This window comes from Dermacentor andersoni, chromosome 9 (genome assembly GCF_023375885.2).
Source record: "Dermacentor andersoni chromosome 9, qqDerAnde1_hic_scaffold, whole genome shotgun sequence".
In the NCBI taxonomy this organism is placed as follows: Eukaryota; Metazoa; Arthropoda; class Arachnida; order Ixodida; family Ixodidae; genus Dermacentor; species Dermacentor andersoni.
Window position 1 is genome coordinate 4,801,136 of NC_092822.1, and position 18,494 is coordinate 4,819,629.

Genomic DNA, 18,494 nt, shown 5'->3' on the forward strand with positions numbered 1-18,494 from the left:
TCTGCGCCGCCCATGCTTTTGCGTTTCAATACTTTCCTGATCATGTAGTGCTGCGCTAGTTTTGCTGGCTCGCGAAACTCGCTCAAACTATACAAGTAGCAGAGAATTCAACTTTTATGTGATGTCGTGGGATACCCAAACGGTCTACGCCACTTGACCAAAAAGCACTTGCAGCGGCGAATCCACCGCTCTGTCTTGGCTCGGTGCCGCCGTCTGTCGGGAGCCGTTTTACTCACTGACGGCAGCTAATGGCGGTGATGGCGTATGCAACGTCACTGGTCCCCCGGATGGGTGGCGGGAGATTTGAATTTCGAAAAAGGTATTCGGACCCTTCAGATACAATTTTCTCGTAAACTAAGTCTTTTCTTGGCCTGAAACAAGTATTGCGAGGTTTCTGGAATGGTATTTAAAGAGTCCACGTCGACTTAGTACTTGCCTTTAGTGTCCCTTTAAACTGAGCGAGAAAACCTGTAGAGTGTACAATTCTAGTACTCTGACCCCAAGTGTACCAATGGGCTTTCTGAGAGAAGGAATTATGTCAATGATTTGATGCTACTGTGAACAGCAGTGTTAATAGAAATGGCGCTTGGATTAAACTGAGTGGAAAGACCTGTAGAGTGTACAACAATTCTAGTACACTCTGACCCCAAGTGTAACAATGGGTTTCTGAAAGGAGTCACATCAATGATTTGACGCTATTGTGAACAACAGTGTTAACAGAAAGGATATTTCCTACGTCTACTCAGACTGAATCGAGGCGACTGGGAAGTAAAACCAATGTAATCTCTATGGCTGGTATGGCAATCTTCTTCAATGTGACAGCATATTAAATGAAGTAGAAACATACACAAGTCTCATTGAATGATATTTCCTATTCAGCTCGTATATATGCGATTCCTGACTATTAGATTTGATCGAATAGTCGTTTCTGTTTGAATGTAACACATAACAGCACTTGGAATATTTGAGGGCGTGTCAGATGCAAGCGAGGACTGTTCCAAAATATTCTGCTGCTGGTGAGTGGCCGCTGTTGCGCAGGGACCCACCAGTTCCTGAGCGAATCAATGCACAGGGCTTGATAACTTCTGCCTAACACGCCCCTAGCTGTCAGTCATATAAATGCCCCATTTCGGGGCAGCCTGTAAATCTGCCCATTTGATTCGGGCAAAGAAAGTTTTTTTGGACAGTCTCACCATGTTTTCATCCCATTAAAGCTGCGTGGTGCATGTTGTAGCACATTTATCTCCTTCAGCGAACAAAGCAAATCTGCTTATATCTCTACGTGTCTTTAAGGCGTGCCATTTCTCTAACTCCTTCATTATTATCATTTTGATAGCAGCCGCCGTTTATATATACAAGCTGCTCAGTTGAGCTGATGTGCAGTTGGGAATGGCATTACATGCAAGTTTGAAATATAAGCATAACTTGTTTTCCTGAGAAATCAGACTCGAAGATAACTTCATTTTGTTTAAACCTCTTGAAAAGAACCGAAGGAGACAGCTACCTTCTTTTTCCTAAATAAACAAGTTCTGGGGTTTCACGTGGCAAAATAATGATATACGAATAGAGGCACCCCCAGCATTGGAGTTTTTATTACCTCGGGTTTTTTAAATGCACTGAAATATAAGTACATGAGTATTTTTCAATTTTGTCCCCGTCGAATTCTGCAGCCTAGATTGAACCTGTGAGCTCCAATTTAAAAGCCGAATGCCATTATTGCCACTAATTAAGTTACTGCATCAGCTTTTTCTTCTTTCCTTTAAAAAAACAAACATGAACTGGCAAAAGAATGGAATGCGGCTTACAGGCCAAAATTAGTATATATAGAATAGTTAACTCCTTTAATGACGAGACACATAAATACCCTGAAAAAATGTTTGTGTTCTATCTAAATATGCAAGACACATCAAGAATAAGCATAATCAACAAAAAAAAAAATATTTTGCAGAAATTTTTTTGGCGATAAGGGGAAAACCCCAGGCAGGAAACTGGAAGTGGACTTCACCCCAAGCCACCTAATGCTTCGTTTTCAATTTGCATAGGCAACTCTCATCATATGTGAACCACAGGTGTACAATTAATTTACATCACACGTGTGACAGCACTGCACCTGGAGAGCCTGTCTTCTCTGACCTTGCATTCACAAGACAGTGCGTCACCTGCCAAACTTCTTCCTCATCCAGTGTTCCTGACCTAAACCAGCAAATGGCTCCTGCTGCCTGTCATATGACCAGTGTTGGCCGAAAACATTTAGCCACAAACGTCATAATCAATACTGAAACTCTGCAAAAAAAAAAAAAAAAAAAAATGTTTGGTATTTTGCCTGTAGGCAACACTCATCAATAAAGGGTTAAATAAAGCTGTTTTCGGCACTCAAGGTCCGATCCAATAAAATATCCCTTACCAATTACTCTGCATTCTGTTACGCGGGGAAGACACAAACATGAACAGAACACTGCGTTGGATTTTTAAATGTGTAAGCATTTCTATGCCTACCCAATGAGAAAACCGTTCGTCCTTCTGTCCATCTATCCCGTAAGACGAACGTTTTCGAGATAGTGCCCGCAGCATCGAGCGAATTCACCTTTGTGCTGCCTCTCGCTTCAATGCCAACGAAGCGGCAGGAACATGGCACTCACGGACCTCTTGGTACATGCCTCACTCTGCCACTTTCGCAGATCGATTTCAAGATGCGGGCCTGCGCATCTCTATTCAACACTAAGTAAGTGGCGAGAACACAGTGTGTCAAGATATCAGCAGTCAGCACTCTTTGTTGGCATGGCAGATTGCTTTCAAGGTGTGGCCCGCGCGGCGGTGCCATACGAAGCCGCCACCTGACTACGTTTGGTCATGGTTCATAATGGTTTGACACGCATGGAGAACGTGCTAAAGAGTGATAACACCTTATAAGGATCAGAATTTCATCAGCGCACCTGGCGCCGCCACCTACAGTACTTTGCTTGCTTCATCAATGCTCCTTGCGCTGCTGTCTGCCCAGTTCGTGTCGCCACAACGTTGTCGTTTGTACAAGCCTGATCAAGATGAAGTTTCATAACATAGACAATGACACCAGCGTGGAGATGAGCAAGTGGCACTAATGCTTACGCCTACTTAGACAACTCCCAGAGGAGTTTTTTTTCTTTTCTCTCAGTATACTTCACATACCGTATTTACTCGAATCTAGCACGCACCTTTTTTCCAATAAAACAGGTCCAAAAATTGAATGTGCGTTAGAATCGACTATGACCCTGAATTCGCATTACCATATCGCCATCGGCATTTGAAAAATGGGCGCTTCATACGCGCTTCTAGCCTAGCTACTGTAGCTTCCTCCATGTGCATACCTCCATGTTGTGCGTGTAACCAGGCACTGGTGTAACATAGTCTACCGCCTGTCTTCCCGTTTTATGCGTTTTCAATCAGCATGGAAGCACCAACTGCGAAGACACGCCGAGTCCACCATGATGCCGCATTTAAAAGGAGAGTTATCATATGTGCGGAGACAGATGGAAATCAGGCCGCATCACAGGCGTTCGAAGTTCCCGAAACTTGCGTGCAGGACTGGCGCAAACAGAAGGAGAATATTTTCGCCAGCAAAGCAACAAGGAAGGGTTTCAGTGGACTGAAGCAGGGCCTCTTTGCCGAAATAGAAGAGCTGCTCTCGGAATAGGTGCAAGAGCAGCGAGCGGCACAGTGGCCTGTGACGACCAATCTGCTCAAAGTACGGGCAATGCAGAGTGACTTCAAAGCGAGAAGGTGCTGGCTATCAAATTTTATGAAAAGAAAGGCTTTTCTCTTCAAAGGCGGACAGGCACAGATGCTGCTCTGCTATGACATGCCTGCCACCACAACCGCTGAAAAGAAGGGGGCGAAGCAAGTGCACATTTTGTGTTCCGGCTATGAAAAAACTAGAGTCACCGCAACGCTTTGTTGGAAAAGAAAAACTATGCAAAAAAGAACAAGACAGAGAAAGAACCACACGACACAAGCGCCAACGCTTGTGTCGTGTGGTTCTTTCACTGTCTTGTTCTTTTTTGCGCAGTTTTTCTTTTTTCTTTGTTCTCATAATGTCATACCAACTAGCCCCTCAACGTACGCTTATAGACTTCATGCTTTGTTGCACTGCGGATGGGCACAAGCTGCCCCTGTATCTTATCTTCAGACGGAAGACGCTCCTGAAAGGAACCATGTTTCCGAGTGGCATGATTGCGCACACAAATGAAGAAGGTTGGATGACCACGGAGGACTTGGTCACTGACTAGATTGATAATGTTTGGCAGAAGAGACCCGGCGGCAGTTTGCGTCTGCGTGGGATGCTTGTGCTCGACGCGTTCAGGTGCCACCTTGACCAGCGCATCAAGGACAAGCTGGCTGCATGCAACACCGACCTTGTTGTGATACCCGGTGGCATGACATCGCAGCTCCAGCCGCTCGATATTTGTTTGAACAAGCCAGTGTAAGATAGAATTCGGGCACTCTACATCGAATGGCTTGTCAATGGCTGCCACGAATTCACGCCCGCCGATAAAATGAAGCATGCCTCGCTGCAGGACTTTGCTGGATGGGTGAAAGATGTATGGTGCACGATCTCGTCTGCCATGGTCAACAAGGCCTTTAAGAAGTGTGGGTTTTCGAATACCATAGACTCCACCGAGGATGAAATGCTTTGGTCTGTTCATAGCGATAAGGAGTTGTCTGATAGTGACGACGAGTGATATCTATTGCCCCACGCGACTCGTACTGGCGCAGTGAAAATCTTGGTGGCAAGGCACACCACTTCCATTTGTGTTTATATTCATCACAACTTTAGTGTATTGGGAATAAATCTGTTTTTTCCAAATGAGAGAAAATAGTATTTCTATATGAAAGCACGAGGTGCGTGGTATTGTACCCCTTTTATTTTTTTGGTCACAGAAAACGGGTGCGCGTTACAATTTAGGGCACGTTAGAATTGAGTAAATACGATAAATCTGAGAACAGTGCAATAGGCCGCTCGATGAAGCAGATGTTTTATTTGTTTTAGCAGCGATCATCAAACTTAGTTTTTTTTTCGTATGCGTTTCGCAAACGCTACTGATGAAAAGCTATATGCGCAAGTATACACACGAGAGACACATGCTGCTTCTAGAACAAGCAAAATAACTGTCTTCCAAGGCAACTACAATAACATAGCAGAATGAAAGTAGACACTGCGACTGCAATTAAAGGGAAGCTGAAGAGTCTGTCGAATTCAATAAGACACTCATATACGCATGCAGGAACCTTATAAGCCATGCAGTTAAAATTTTTTGGGGGGATTTTTCACTTAGGAGTGATGCAATCGTCAGTTAAAATTGCTCTGTAGCTCTGCCCCCCATCGAGTGCCGCGCGCTGCTGCTGACGATGCGAGCGGAGACCGGAAACCGCGGCGTAGTGACGTCAGCACTGGTGTTCCGTTCCTTTGCAGTCTCCGCGACCGTGCCTGACCCGGCTTATTTCTGCGTGCGTGCTGTCCTAATCTGCTTCGCTCGACCCTACATTCCTTTGTTTGTGAGTATATAGGAGTGGTAGTTGACGTGTGCAGCATCAATTGAACTTGTAGGCCGATCATGACGGCGTTCTGTGCAGCCTACACTTGCACGAACACCATGCGACTGCGACAACGTTCCGATGTTCCATTAGTTCCTGCAAGACAAGAAGCTTTCAGCAAGTGGGAGGCTGCTGTGAAGCGAAACAACTTCAAGCGCTCAAGGACAACAGTGTTGTGCTCTAACCACTTCCGTGACGATTACTACCGGAGTTTACCAATAATGTGTGCTTTGGGTACTCCTTAAAAAAAAAAAAAAGATTGCACGCTGAACGGAAGGTGCATGTTTATCTCCCACCCTTGACACAGGTTTCATCGCAAAGCGCCGCACATTTTCTATTCGCACGTGTGATGTGAAACAGCCTGCATGCAATTACCATAACGCAGTGCAAGCGTAAAGTTTGCATGTGTTGCAAAGCCTGCTCACGCCAGGATGCTGCGCTCCCCCTTCTCTCGCACACATAGAGAAACCGACCATCTCGCGTAGCAGACGGAATTCGCCGGTTACGAGTAGTGTGCGGATGGCGCGCTGATGAAGGTTCTAAACTACACGTGCTACAACAGCCGGTAAACTTTTCCCGCGTTTAAACCGTTTGTGTAGAGTGCCGACAGCTTTGGGGCAGCGCACAAATGCCGAAGATCGCATCACCGCTGTCGGAGATACGGGGTGTTCTCCTCCGTACTCTTGGGGACAAAGGAACGACAACACAGTAGTGCAAACAATCACAAGGGCATTTATTGCACCTTTCATAGATCAATGCCAGCTAGCCGAGTTGCTATCCCCAAAACATGCCGATGGGCGCGCGACAAATCTCGAAGTCCGACTTACCGCGACCGCATTGCGAGCGAATATGTTCGCCCCATGCTGGATCCCAACGCCTGGTCGTTCGCGTGTACAGTCACGCGAATGGTGGCACGTTCGAAGGCGGCCACGCGAGACAGTCTCCCAGAAGCATGGTCGGCGCACGCGCGGGCGGCACGTCCGCTCCCGCTCGCTTCCTGAACCCAAAGAGGGCAAGCGCCTTCCTTTCGGCACCCAAGTAACCTCGCCTGTCGGCGGCGTTAGCAGCGCAACACTAGCGCCATCTCTCGCACTGCGCTTCAACCACTCCGAGCGCCGCGGGCGCCAGGCCACGCGGCGGGCGAAGCCGCCCTGCAGGAGACGCGCTATGCGGGAAAAACATCAGGGGACGCGCGAGAGTCACGCATCCCCACACCGCTTGCATTCTACGAGGAGGCATGCAGGAACATAACACTACAGTTGTTTGCCCGGAAACATACTCACTGGAACGTTGAATGCAGCTTAGCAAAAAACATACTCGCCAAAGAACATTTCCAACACAAGAAGATGCTAATACTTCGCCTTCGTTCGTGTGGAAAGCAGTGCTTGCACCAGCATTCTTTGCTTCTTGGAAAGGCCGGCTCTTCGCAATCGGCTCGTACATGTAGGGAGTAAAGTATAAACCCCGTACAAGTGATCTTGCACACGACAGCGACAGCGTGACACGCGAGGCGATGGCTGTCGCGTTCACTCGTCGCCTGCAAGCTGAACTCCACGCGAGCAACGGCTTTGAGCGACGACTTCCCGGTATGAGGGCAGCAATATGCGTGCCGAAACTAGCGGGACGCATGCTTTATCAATTTAAGTTTATGTATTTTACTGAAGAAGGAGCATAAAATATTTCTGAAGGTCTTGCACTAGGTTCTTATTCTTGCACGTGTAAAATTCAATAGTTTGCTTGTTCCGTGCGACAAACAGTAGTATTTGAGTTATGTATATCCAGTTCCGGCTTCGCACTATTGGCTAGTCGCTCATAGCACTTCCGGGCGACGAGCGACGAGTTCTAGATTTCTAGAAACGAGCGAATGAGCGACAACACCGAGCGATCTGTTCAAGCGACGGCCCCTTTTGTCGCTCGAAGGTGTCGCCCGTCACCATAGCGAGCAAAATCGCTCTTGTGGAGTTTGTACTTAACGCTGAACTCCTCATAGAAATGCAAGCTCTCGAAATTTTCCATGACCGTCTCAGCAAAACAGCACCAAACTACCTTGCACCGTGCTTCGTGTGTAGCGGCAGCAGTTGGTCCGGACGAACACCATTGTTGACGTCACGAGGCGCCCGACCAATCACAGGCGGAAACGAGGCGCGCAAGCTGGGTGTGCCTGCTGCTGCATTTTTCGTCAAAATAAAATATGTTTGCGCTTTCTTTCGCTCAATTTCGATGCGATATTCGAATTCAGAGTGTTGAAAACCACGACGTACTGCTCTTCATTCATTTTTTCTGGAAAAGCTTTCAGCTTCCCTTGAATGAACGCGCAATCATTGCGCGGCATAAAACCACAGAAAAGAACTTACTCTTAAGATATAAATAGACGTCGTATGTAATTAGGAACACAATATTAGTGGTCTGATTGTAAACAGCAGTTTCCAACGGCGCAACTATAACATAGACTAAAGAACCAGCTGACTAGAGTGTACTAGAATACGGTTGAGTGGGATGAGTAGCCAGAGCAGGGCATGCTTTGCAGTGAGGTGTCCAGCGGCGAAAAGTACTGTGACAGCGCTGCAATCGAAGTAGATTGGGCTGCGTCAAGGTCGTGCCTTGATGCAGCATGACCTTGATGGCAGAGAGAGCAGCACGTGCTATGACAGAGTAGGTGAGCCTCAGCTAGGTGACTGGCCACGGCCGTCTGGTGCTGAGCGATTGGGCAGTGATGAGACGCTCTCCCTATGTCCATAATTATCCGCATTCCGCCAACTTCATTCTTGACGCCTTTTAAGCGCATCTCCCCGTCCTTCTCACATCCCTCACCCACTCCCCTTCTTAAAATTATTTTCCGTTAGTGACAGGCCCTCTTCAACATTCACTGGGTTGTTGAATGGCGCAGCAGCCCCTAACATTCCTATGTTTCTGTTTCTGCATAGACTTCAAGGCCATTCACCCACTTGCCCTCCCATGTGTTTGTTGTGGCAATTTCCTAGCTTCCCTGGCCCAGCACCATCATCCTTTATATATTTTGCTGTGCCCAAATCATCATTCTGTAGGTCGTTCTTTCTTGTGCTGTTTTATGCCCTGTTTTCATTCTTAACAGCGTGTACAAACTAGCCTAACAGCAAGCTCTTCTCAAATTTATTAACATAATGAAATTCAAAGACAAGGGAAAGGAAAAGAAGAGAAAGAAAAGGGGGTGGTGGTGCTCATTATGCATTTCCTAGACATGCAACTCGCAATATTTTCGGAATGCTTTTCTTCTACACAGCGTGGTCAAAGATTCGGTCTAGTACCACGAATGAGAAGCTCTTCGACTACATGAAAGCCTGGTGGGGAGGAACAATGCCTCCAAGTTTTATGCATGCGCTGATCCCCTTCGCTAGTTATGAATAATATGATCCAGAATGAGGAAGAGGCGTGCCATGAGTGAGGCTTCAATGTTCTGTGTACGGGAGAGGGGATCGCCCCCATGACACGTCCCCCACCACCTCCTTCCCTTCGGATCGCCACTAGCCCTCACTTTGCTTTCACATTCAAGCTTTCCCTTTCATCCCCATTTCGCTCTTTCTCAGCCCACCTCCTGAAACTTTCTGTTCTGTGGGAAAGGGAGGAGGGGTTCGTCAGAAAATTTTGAGGGGGGTCCTCCCCCCTCCCCGACCTGTCTTCAAAACCAAAAGACTTTGTTGCGGATGCTTTGTCTCACTCAAAGCTGGTGAAGCAAGCTATCACAAATAGTTGTCTTGCTAACACGCTGCACAAACCTTGCTCTTACTTTATGTTTGGAAGCTTCAAAAGGCAAAAAGAGCGTCTGTTGAATGCAGATTACTCTAACTACCTTCTTGTTTCAGTGGCACAAAGTGTGTTGGGAAAGCTCAGAAAACTGAGAGGCGGGTGCTAGTGCCCTAACAAAGACAAAAAAGAAAGGTAGTTGTGCTGGATATACATCCAATGGTTTCGAAGAAAGTGGCCCGCAAGATTAAAGTGGACAGTATTTTCTACACCCCCAGAGACTTTCAAGAATTTGTAGGGCTACGTAGTATAATGAGGCTACGTAATAAGCTGTTCGTAATGGTGCATTGTGACTGTGAGAAGCGTCCGTTTCCTTTTATGTCATACAAATGGGGTGTGGTTTATAGCATCCCATTCTATACACGCATTATAAGCAGGCATAGGGCAAAACATAAGTTGCCTAAATGATAGGTTAAGAAAGCATAAAGAAAAGATGTGTGGTAAATTCTGTAAGCGAGCTTGATTGCAAAAGTGGGCGCCACATGCATCAGCGCCCTGTCCTGTATGTAGAACTGAGTAAAATTGAAATGGCTTATCTGGACTCTGCAGAACAGCATGTGCAGTAATTTGCCTTGCGCTGTTTCTGTGGCTGTAAGCTTATCACTTTTCACATTTAGAATTTTGTTGAATGTAAGTACACTGTCCTCGTCTTGTCTCCAAGTTGATAAAGCACTATGGTCCCAACACATACTTCATGTTTTGTTCATGCACTCAGCAATGCATTTATAAACTCAATTAGGTGTTTGTGCAGCATATTATCACCTTTTTTAGACAGGCTATTTGTTAGCAGCTGATTTGGCTTTCAATTGCATGGAGCACTGCTGTTGTGCACTGATAAAATGAGTGGCCTAAGAAAGGCCTCTCCAGCTCCTGCTTCAACTGCAAATGAGCTAGACTACAGAGAAACCATGGCACATAGAAATTGTATACAGCATCATTTTTATTATTAAATATGTACGAATATTACCTAGAAACTTGCATTTTTTTTCTCTACATCATTAAGCAAGCATTCTAATAAATGTCCAGTTGCTGCTGCCACCCAGCACCAGAAAAATTGCTTGCAGCAATAAAAGAAACGAGATAGGTAAACAAAATGAGGGGGGGGGGGGGCAGGTGCCATGATGTCTCTACACCTGTGGTCATCACTCACTCGAAAAGTCTTCCTCCTCTCACATAGGCGGCCATTCACTCACATGACAGTCAACACTTGCACTTGCTCCAACATCACTGTCACGTGCCATGAAGAAAGAGACACAGATAAAAAATGGGACACCTAAAAATCACCACCTTCACGGAAGACTGTGCTCCTCTCCCTTGTGCGAGGAGGATTCCATCAGTTGAAAGAAATGTGGTTCATCTACGCCTCAGCTAATCGACAACAGGGAACGACAAGGCTGTAAGTCATCAAAGCAGAGGACTGCTGGTCACTGTGCATATCTGTTCAGATGCTGGCCCCTTCACCATGTGCACCGAACTTGCCAATAAAACAGAGCAAAGAAAGAGAGGCCACAAAAATGGATGCCTACCTCCTTCAAGAGATGACATGCTAAATTCTCAGCATTGGTCACAGAGGAGAACAAGAAGGGGGGGGGGGTGCACTGTTATGCATGTGTGCATCAACAGTTGACTCAAAGAGCCTCAACATCCGGCTCTGCACTTTGAAGCTCAAGGACAGGCCAGAGCTGGTCCTCTCCTTCAAAGCAGACGACAGCACAGAACCAAGAGCACATTCCTTGTCAGGCTTAGGCTCCTTTGAGAATGAGGAAAAAAGATCACCCCATAAAAAGTGAGTGATTAGCCACTGCAGGAGACCAGCATATTCAACAAGAGTTGATCTACAATGCTGAGCAACTATAAATGATGCAACCCTGACGGAGTGAATAACTGCACCTAAAAGCAGCGAGTGTAATGCTTGCTCCTGCGAAGTGTGGGAATGGTGGTAGAGGAATTCATTTTCCCTTAGATGTAAAACTGCCCAAGGCTCTGCCGCAAACATGGTGTGGCAGGTTCCTGCACAAAAAGTGCATATGAAAGCAGTGAAGCATGGAAATTCTATTTTTCTCTTGGCTGCCATGCAGGGAAAGCTCCGGGGCATTTGAAGAGCTGATATTCTTGCACAGTGGTGCTCAAAGTGCGTCCACTTTGAAGAGTCATCACTGGTGACGGTGCATGCCTCGTCCAAACTGCAGGGGTGGATATACGGGGGGTCCTTCCTTCAGGGCCACTGTGCTGTGCCTCTGCTGCATCAGCTGGTGAAGTGTGGGCTTAGGCTCTGGGCTCAGGGATGTGGGGCATGCCCGTGCTGCTGCGCCATTCAGCTGCACCAACCTGCAAGGCCAAGGAAATTTTGAGTGCGCTTTCATTCACTCTACACACATTTACCACTACATGTGGTCTGGCAGCAGCAGCAACATTTTGCAAATGACAGCAGGTAGTAATACAAAAGCAAGCCACACAACAGCCATCAAGCTGCAGATGATCTTATTCAAGAATCCGTGGCATAATGCAGTTAAACCTCTACATTACAAGGTCGGTAAAAATCGCCAATTCGTTATATAAAAATTTCACAATGTTGAAGTTTGACCTCACATTCAAAGTACAGCAGCCGGACCGTTTTTCTTACAGCAAAGGCGCCATTAAAAATGTCGGATAATTAGGCAGCCTGAAAAAAAAAAAGTTTGTGAAAAAATAATTGTTTGATGAATTTGAGAAGTTTGCGACTAAAGTCATGGTTTGATGCTGTCTTGACGAAGATCTCTTCACAGCGGCCATGCGACGACATTCAGAAAGCTCCCCCAAAAGATGCACTGTGGTGATCAGTGCAAGCGAATCTTTCAGGCCACTCCGCAGGGTGACTTGCCAATAACCTCCATTGAAGCCCAGAGTAGGACAACACCATATGTATGTTCACCTCAGCGAACTTCGCTGCACCCGCTCCGACCAATGCAGTAACAAAACCCTTTAAATGCTGCAAATAAAGCTTTACTTTCAATTGCACAGAAGTAGAGCGACAATATCAGTGATGGCCACTTTGCTCACGGTCACACACGCTATTTGAATGTTCCTTTAGTCATATCTTTTGGGTTGGGAAAAAGGGAAAGAGTGAAACCTGACATCTTGTGGCCACCTATGTGTGTATTTAGTACTTAAACTGCTTACTCCTGACTCGACTTTCTGTGGTGGTGTAGTGGCTTTGGCAGTGCGCTGCCAAGCTCGAGCGCATGGAATTAAATCCTGGCCATGGCAACCGCCTTTCGATGGTGGTGAAATATAAAAATGCCAGTGGTACTGTGGATTGGGTGCACATCAAAAAAGCTCCAGGCGCTTAAAAATGAATTCAGAGTCCCTCACTATGATCTTCCTCAAAATCATATTGTGGTTTTGGCATGTAAAACCCCAGAATTTACTTTTTCAAAATAATTAGTTCTCCAGACAAAGCCACAATAGAACATTGGGGCTGATAACCTTGATTTTTTATCTATGCCTTTCTAGTGACTTATTCAGTGGCATTAGTGCAAGCCTTAGGTGAAATCCCTGCCGTGTGCTTTTTGTCGAAGAAATTAATATACAGTAATCCCTCATTATAACGAAATCGCTTCATTTGAAATTTCTTCCGGTCCTGACCCAAATGCATGCATTTTAACCGCATTACTTGAAGCACACAAAGAGCTTGAGCCGCTCAGAGTGAAGCGGCGAGAGGAAGCATCGCCGCTGCCAAGCGGCGGTGACCCTTTTGCGCACGCAGTGTCAAATTAATACCGCCAACGAATTAGTCTTATGCAGGCACAGAACAGGCCACAAAAGTACCGAACACATAATTGCCTAGTAATGGGTACCAAGCGAGCGCCGAGTGCTCCCAGCTGTTTACTGCGGAGCGAATGGAAGCTGTCAAATTCCATGATGCAGCGCGGCCGAACCGTTGATCTCGGTCGCAATCGCATCGCTGGTGTCCCCCCTGATAGAATGCAAAAAAAAAATTAAGTTTTCCTGGTGCTTTCCGATACCAGAATGTTGCAGTCTCTTGGATGCCGAAAAGTGCCCACAGACCATGGGCAGACTTATGCTGTAGCATTCTATGGGGTGCGCTCAATGAGCAAAGTTTTACCGGTCTAAAGAGCACTTCTGGCACTGAAACGTACCGAAAATCGCCGTTTATAAGTGCCATGTTCGACGTGAGGAGCTATGTTAACAAATCGGGAAGATGACTTTGAGGAAGCCGGTCTAGAAATTTGCTCGCCGCTCCCCATAATTGGCCTGCATCGTATTAAAACACCGCCCCTAGCTTTGTTGCACTTTTGATGGCGCAAATCGACCGATAACTTGCTGAAAACACGAAAAATTCGAGCGTCACCAGGGGCAAGTCAGGCTGTCAACATGGTGGGTCAATGAAAGCTGGTGTTTTCCCGGCGATCTTCTCGGGCCGGTTATGGTTGATTTGCGCCATCGGACTTTAGACAAATAATCTAAATGCGTGGTAGGATCATTGAATTTTGTTCCTAGACATTTGTCAATGGCGCAGACGCGACACGGTGCGCGAACGCTGACACTCCAACCGCAGAATTAGCACAGTGTCGTTGACAACGGTGCGCCGAGAAACGCTTGTTTTGCAAACTTCACAGCTGCACACCTCGGGAAAAAATTGCCCAGTGATCATGCAAAGCCCCTACTGAAAAATCGTTCAGTTTTCATGACCACGCTGCGTACCTACAATGGGCGACTAATCGTTTTTTGAGCACAACAAACACAACCACAGACTCGAACCATGGCATTTGCGGTGCTTTCCAACGTGATACCCTCGTAGTCTTCCATGACCTCCACAACCTCCCTTATAAAAGTGGCCACTGCTTTCCCCTCCTCATTCGCTCTCCAGTCTACGAGCAGTTTGGATGCCAGTCACTCTCACTCGCCTTCATGTCAACTCCTTGCCTCCTCGCTGCCAGTTTCGACGTCACTGCTCCTCCAAAGCTGACCTCTTCCGGCCTGCCCTCCCAAGCACAATCTTCCACCAACGGGTGCCTTTCTGCGGTTCCTGCTTTTTGGTCTCCTCAATTTCGATCGTCTTTCCTCCACTACACGAGAAGCCAATGCCAAGCCCACCATTGCAACCGTCGCCATCACCAGCACGCACTGATGAGGGAAGCGAGATGCCCTGACAACATTTTGAAGCTTCTGCCTTCTGCATCGCCTGCCGCATTCAGTCACTTTGGCGCTGATGGTGCGTGCATTTGGATCCGTGCTGCAGGCCATATGATTGCGTGTTATTCGATGTGCTTCGTTAGGCATGCCTTGCGAGTGCTCTTGTGGTCTATATATAAACGGCTCTGTCAGTCACCGGGCAAAAGTGTTTTGACTTTAGAATAGAAAGTTCTGCTGATAAAAGAAGTGGAAAAAGGCGGCCGGCAGAAAACTGACATTGTAAACGAATTCGGCATACCGCCATCTAAATTATCAACTGTATTGAAAAACAAGAAAGCTGTGCTGGATGGCTTTGAAAAGAGCTTCTCAGCGAAGAGAAAGACTAATCGCGATTCGAAATACCTCGAAATACTACTGTGGCACCTTCGACGTCGCTAAGCTCTCGCCCTCCAAATGGTCCATAAAGATTTCAAGCGCAGCAATGGCTGGCTTGAGCGATTTAACCCTTTGAGGGTCGATTTTTTTCACCATATGCGACCGCCAAGGGTCGATATTTTTAATTGCAGATTCCAATTCTTCTTAGGGACTTATTTCGAAAAAAATTTACCGTAATTTTTCTAGGGTGACCGTAAAGTGAGAAAAAAATCTTTTGCGTTGGTATATATGCACTCTTCATTCATGAATAACAACAATAAAAAAAGGAAATAAACTTAGCAGAATTAAAAATTTGATGCATTTTTGTGCACATAGTTTAAGGCTTTGAAAATCCGCACACGAGAATATTTCGCAAGTCTCAAATGTTCCTGCTTTTACACTAATATGTACATCCATAGCGTAATCGAACTGCGTAGGTGCGCGCACTCAAGAAAACTGTTTGGTTGTGTGCCCATCAATAAAAGCAACACCTGTGACAAACTTCCGCTAATATTCATCTTATCGCCAACCAGCTAGGGCAATTAGTTTTCGCGAGTCCTAAAAAAAAAAAAAAGAAAGGAAATGAGAACGCATGCACGGCGGCATCCTTCCTACGCGCACCCCTGTGAGCACCAAAACGTGCGAGAAACAAGCGGTCGCCCTTTGAGCAATTAGGAAGGAGATAGCCATCAGTTTCGCAAGTGCAAGAAGCCAAAACCACCCGCGAAACAAAATCCAAATGGCCGCCCGCCTGCGCGCACGCCAATGCACGAGCAGTGGTATATAGACGCACAGGAGCAAACTAGTGCTAAAACAAATCATGCAACGAAAACCGAGAGAGGGAGGTGAGCAAAAAAAAAAAAAAAAAAAAGAAAGAAATTCCCTGCATTCCCACATAGTGGCAGCACATGACAGAAAAGAAAAAATTAGGAAATTGGTGCACTTTTTAAACGTACAGACGGCGCCGTATATTTACGTTATTGACCGTCAAAGGGTTAAGAAACGACACGGCGTGACCTCAAAGTCGATCATTGGCCAAAGCGCAGCCGTGAACCGTGACACTGCAGACATATGATGCCAACATCGGCTCCAAGCTCTACTTGAAAGTATGAAGAGAAGGACATCTACAACCTAGATGAGGCTGCATTTTTCTACAAGATACTACCGAATTGCATGTTCACTACTGCTGGCGGAGCCTCATCTGGAGGAAAACAGAGCAAGGAGCACGTCACAGTGCTGTTTGTTGCCAATGCAACAGGCAAGGACAAGCTTTTCTTGTTGATACTGGGAAAGGTAGAGAAGCCACGGTGCTTCCGAAATGCAACTATTCCCAAGGAATGCATCTACAGAAGTAACAAGTGAGCATGGATGATTACTGCTATTTTTGATACTGCCTTCTGGATAGAAAGGTTCACCGAAAAAAATTGGCAAGTGCTTTTTATAATTAACAATTGTCCGAACTATGGGAAAATCGACAACCTCAAGATGATCGCTGTGGAATTTCTGCCTGCAATCACAACCGCAGTACTGCTACCGATGGATCAGGGCATCATTGAGGCCACCACCTGGAAGCTGTACTGCAAGGCTCTTTTGCAGCGCATGCTCACGGCATATGATGCCAGCAAGAGGTACAACATTGATTTGTTTGGCGCAATCCGTTTGCTGAACTTTTCATGGAAAGAACTCGCACCTTTGGAGGTCGCCAACTGCTTTGCATATGACGGCTTTTCCTGTGCCGTTGTCAGTGACCCTGACGATGACCGAACTTGCAGTGTTCTGCATGAGGCTGTTCATAAGATTGCTGGCCAAGAGGAAGAAAGCGACTTCGGGACATTCGCATTGGCTAATGCAGCTGCACCCGTGGTCACCCCAGTGACGAATGCGGAGATACTAATTGACACTGTTGGTGGCCCCGACGAGGATGAAGAGGCACGTGAAGTGCCAACTATGGTGCAGATGCAGAAGTACCTAGGCCTGCTGCGAAATAAGGTTGCATGCATGGGCGGCAACCTCGTGCAATGCTTGGTGAAAAGTAGAGCAGGGGTTGCTCGTGCCTGGTAAGAAATTGAAACAGCCAAAGCTCACTGCCTTTTTTACACTTGAATAAAGTTTTGCTTCACTGAATACATTGTATTTTGACTTCCTCGCAGTTGTGGTGCAATTAAAGCTCGACTGCTTTAGCTTTTCTCAAGTGGTTGCTTTTATCCAATTACCGCTTAGAACAAATTTTTTCGCCATCCTGCTGACTTTGTTACAACGTGGGATTACGGTATGTAGATTTCTTTGTTGGAATTATTTTAATACTGCCTGGAATCATGTATGCCTGAAATCACGAGCTACTTAAGATTTTCACTTTTGGCTATTGTTGGGCTACTACAGAGGCCAATTTGACAATGTGCGGTTGGAGCGATCTGGTAACCTTGACCAATGGTTTGTCACAGGAAAAACACTCACTTGATTCAACCTCAACTTGAAGGTAGTTAAGCAAGTCATTAAGTTTTTGTGCAGTTGATTTCTGTCACTGCACCAGTTAAGGCTCCTGCCTCTACGGTAGCCTACGATGACATCCTGCAGAATGGCATTCATCAACATTTTGCACAGCATGGTCGCGTGAGTTAATCCTGAAACTCCAAGAACCTTGAGTCCTTTAGTGTTATTCTTATATCGGCAGGCCTGTGACACTGCCAAAGCAGCTCACGGGTCAAAGTGTTCACAGGTTCTCTATACAGCAGAACCTCGTTGATATGATCCCGTCATTACAATTTCCTGGTGGCAACTTTCGCTACTGAGAACCCAAAAAATTACCCAATACAGTTTTGGTTCTTTTTTACCGGTTCACACATTCCCAAAAAACACAATTTTTTTGCACGAACGTTTGGTACATTGCCAAACTGTGATCGCATATGTTTTCCAGCTGGTAGATCTTGGATAAACAAAAGAAGGTACGAGGCACGCACGACAAGAATTGTAGCTGCTAGCTGCCATAGCTTTCCTGCAATACTTGCCTGCCCGTCTCAGGTGAAAATGCCACTGTGCACTCAGTTTCTTATTCTAGTACAAGAAAATCTCCTCCTGGGTTATCGCATGCTGCACTCACAGCTATCACCATCAACCCTATTGCAAAAAGCATCTACAGTGCATGGGGCATAGTGCCACTGGGAGGGTGCTGCATGCTTTTAATAGGCGATAACCCAAATGCACTGCTGTTCCCTGCTGTAGGTGGCACGAAGTGAGCGTCATGCTTCAATCTGGTGGAAACGTAGGCATCGTATTTCAGTGTTGTCAACCAGGTAAATTTGGTTTCGCAATAATATGCAATAGGAAAATGACAACATGCGTCGGCATCTCGTGCCCCAATGATTTGTGCCAAGTGGGCATGTCGAAACTTCCTGCCGAAATGCCCCATTCAAAGAAGCTTCTCACACTGGTCAACTTCGAGTAGCGCAAACTTAAGTCTGCCAAAGCTGCAAAAATGCCAACACGCCTCTCAGGCAGCTCAGGCCCCATCAGCTTGGCATGTGTCAGCGTCTCGTTTTATAATGATTCATGCAACACTTAGCACTATGCAGATGTTTGAGCCTGGCAAGTTCTTTTGG

The 18,494-nt window shown here is 46.3% G+C and overlaps 1 protein-coding gene across 13 annotated transcripts in view; it reads right to left on the reverse strand.

The window, feature by feature from the left end:
• Positions 1-10,270: 10,270 nt before the first annotated feature.
• Positions 10,271-18,494, reverse strand: part of LOC126527418 (uncharacterized) — a 476,501-nt gene continuing 468,277 nt past the window's right edge. For all 13 annotated transcript variants that reach the window (XM_055068432.2, XM_055068435.2, XM_055068434.2 and 10 more), the window contains one exon: positions 10,271-11,676. In XM_055068432.2, coding sequence (XP_054924407.1) covers positions 11,502-11,676 — 175 coding nt within the window. In that variant the 3' untranslated portion in view covers positions 10,271-11,501. The remainder of the gene's footprint in view (positions 11,677-18,494) is intronic.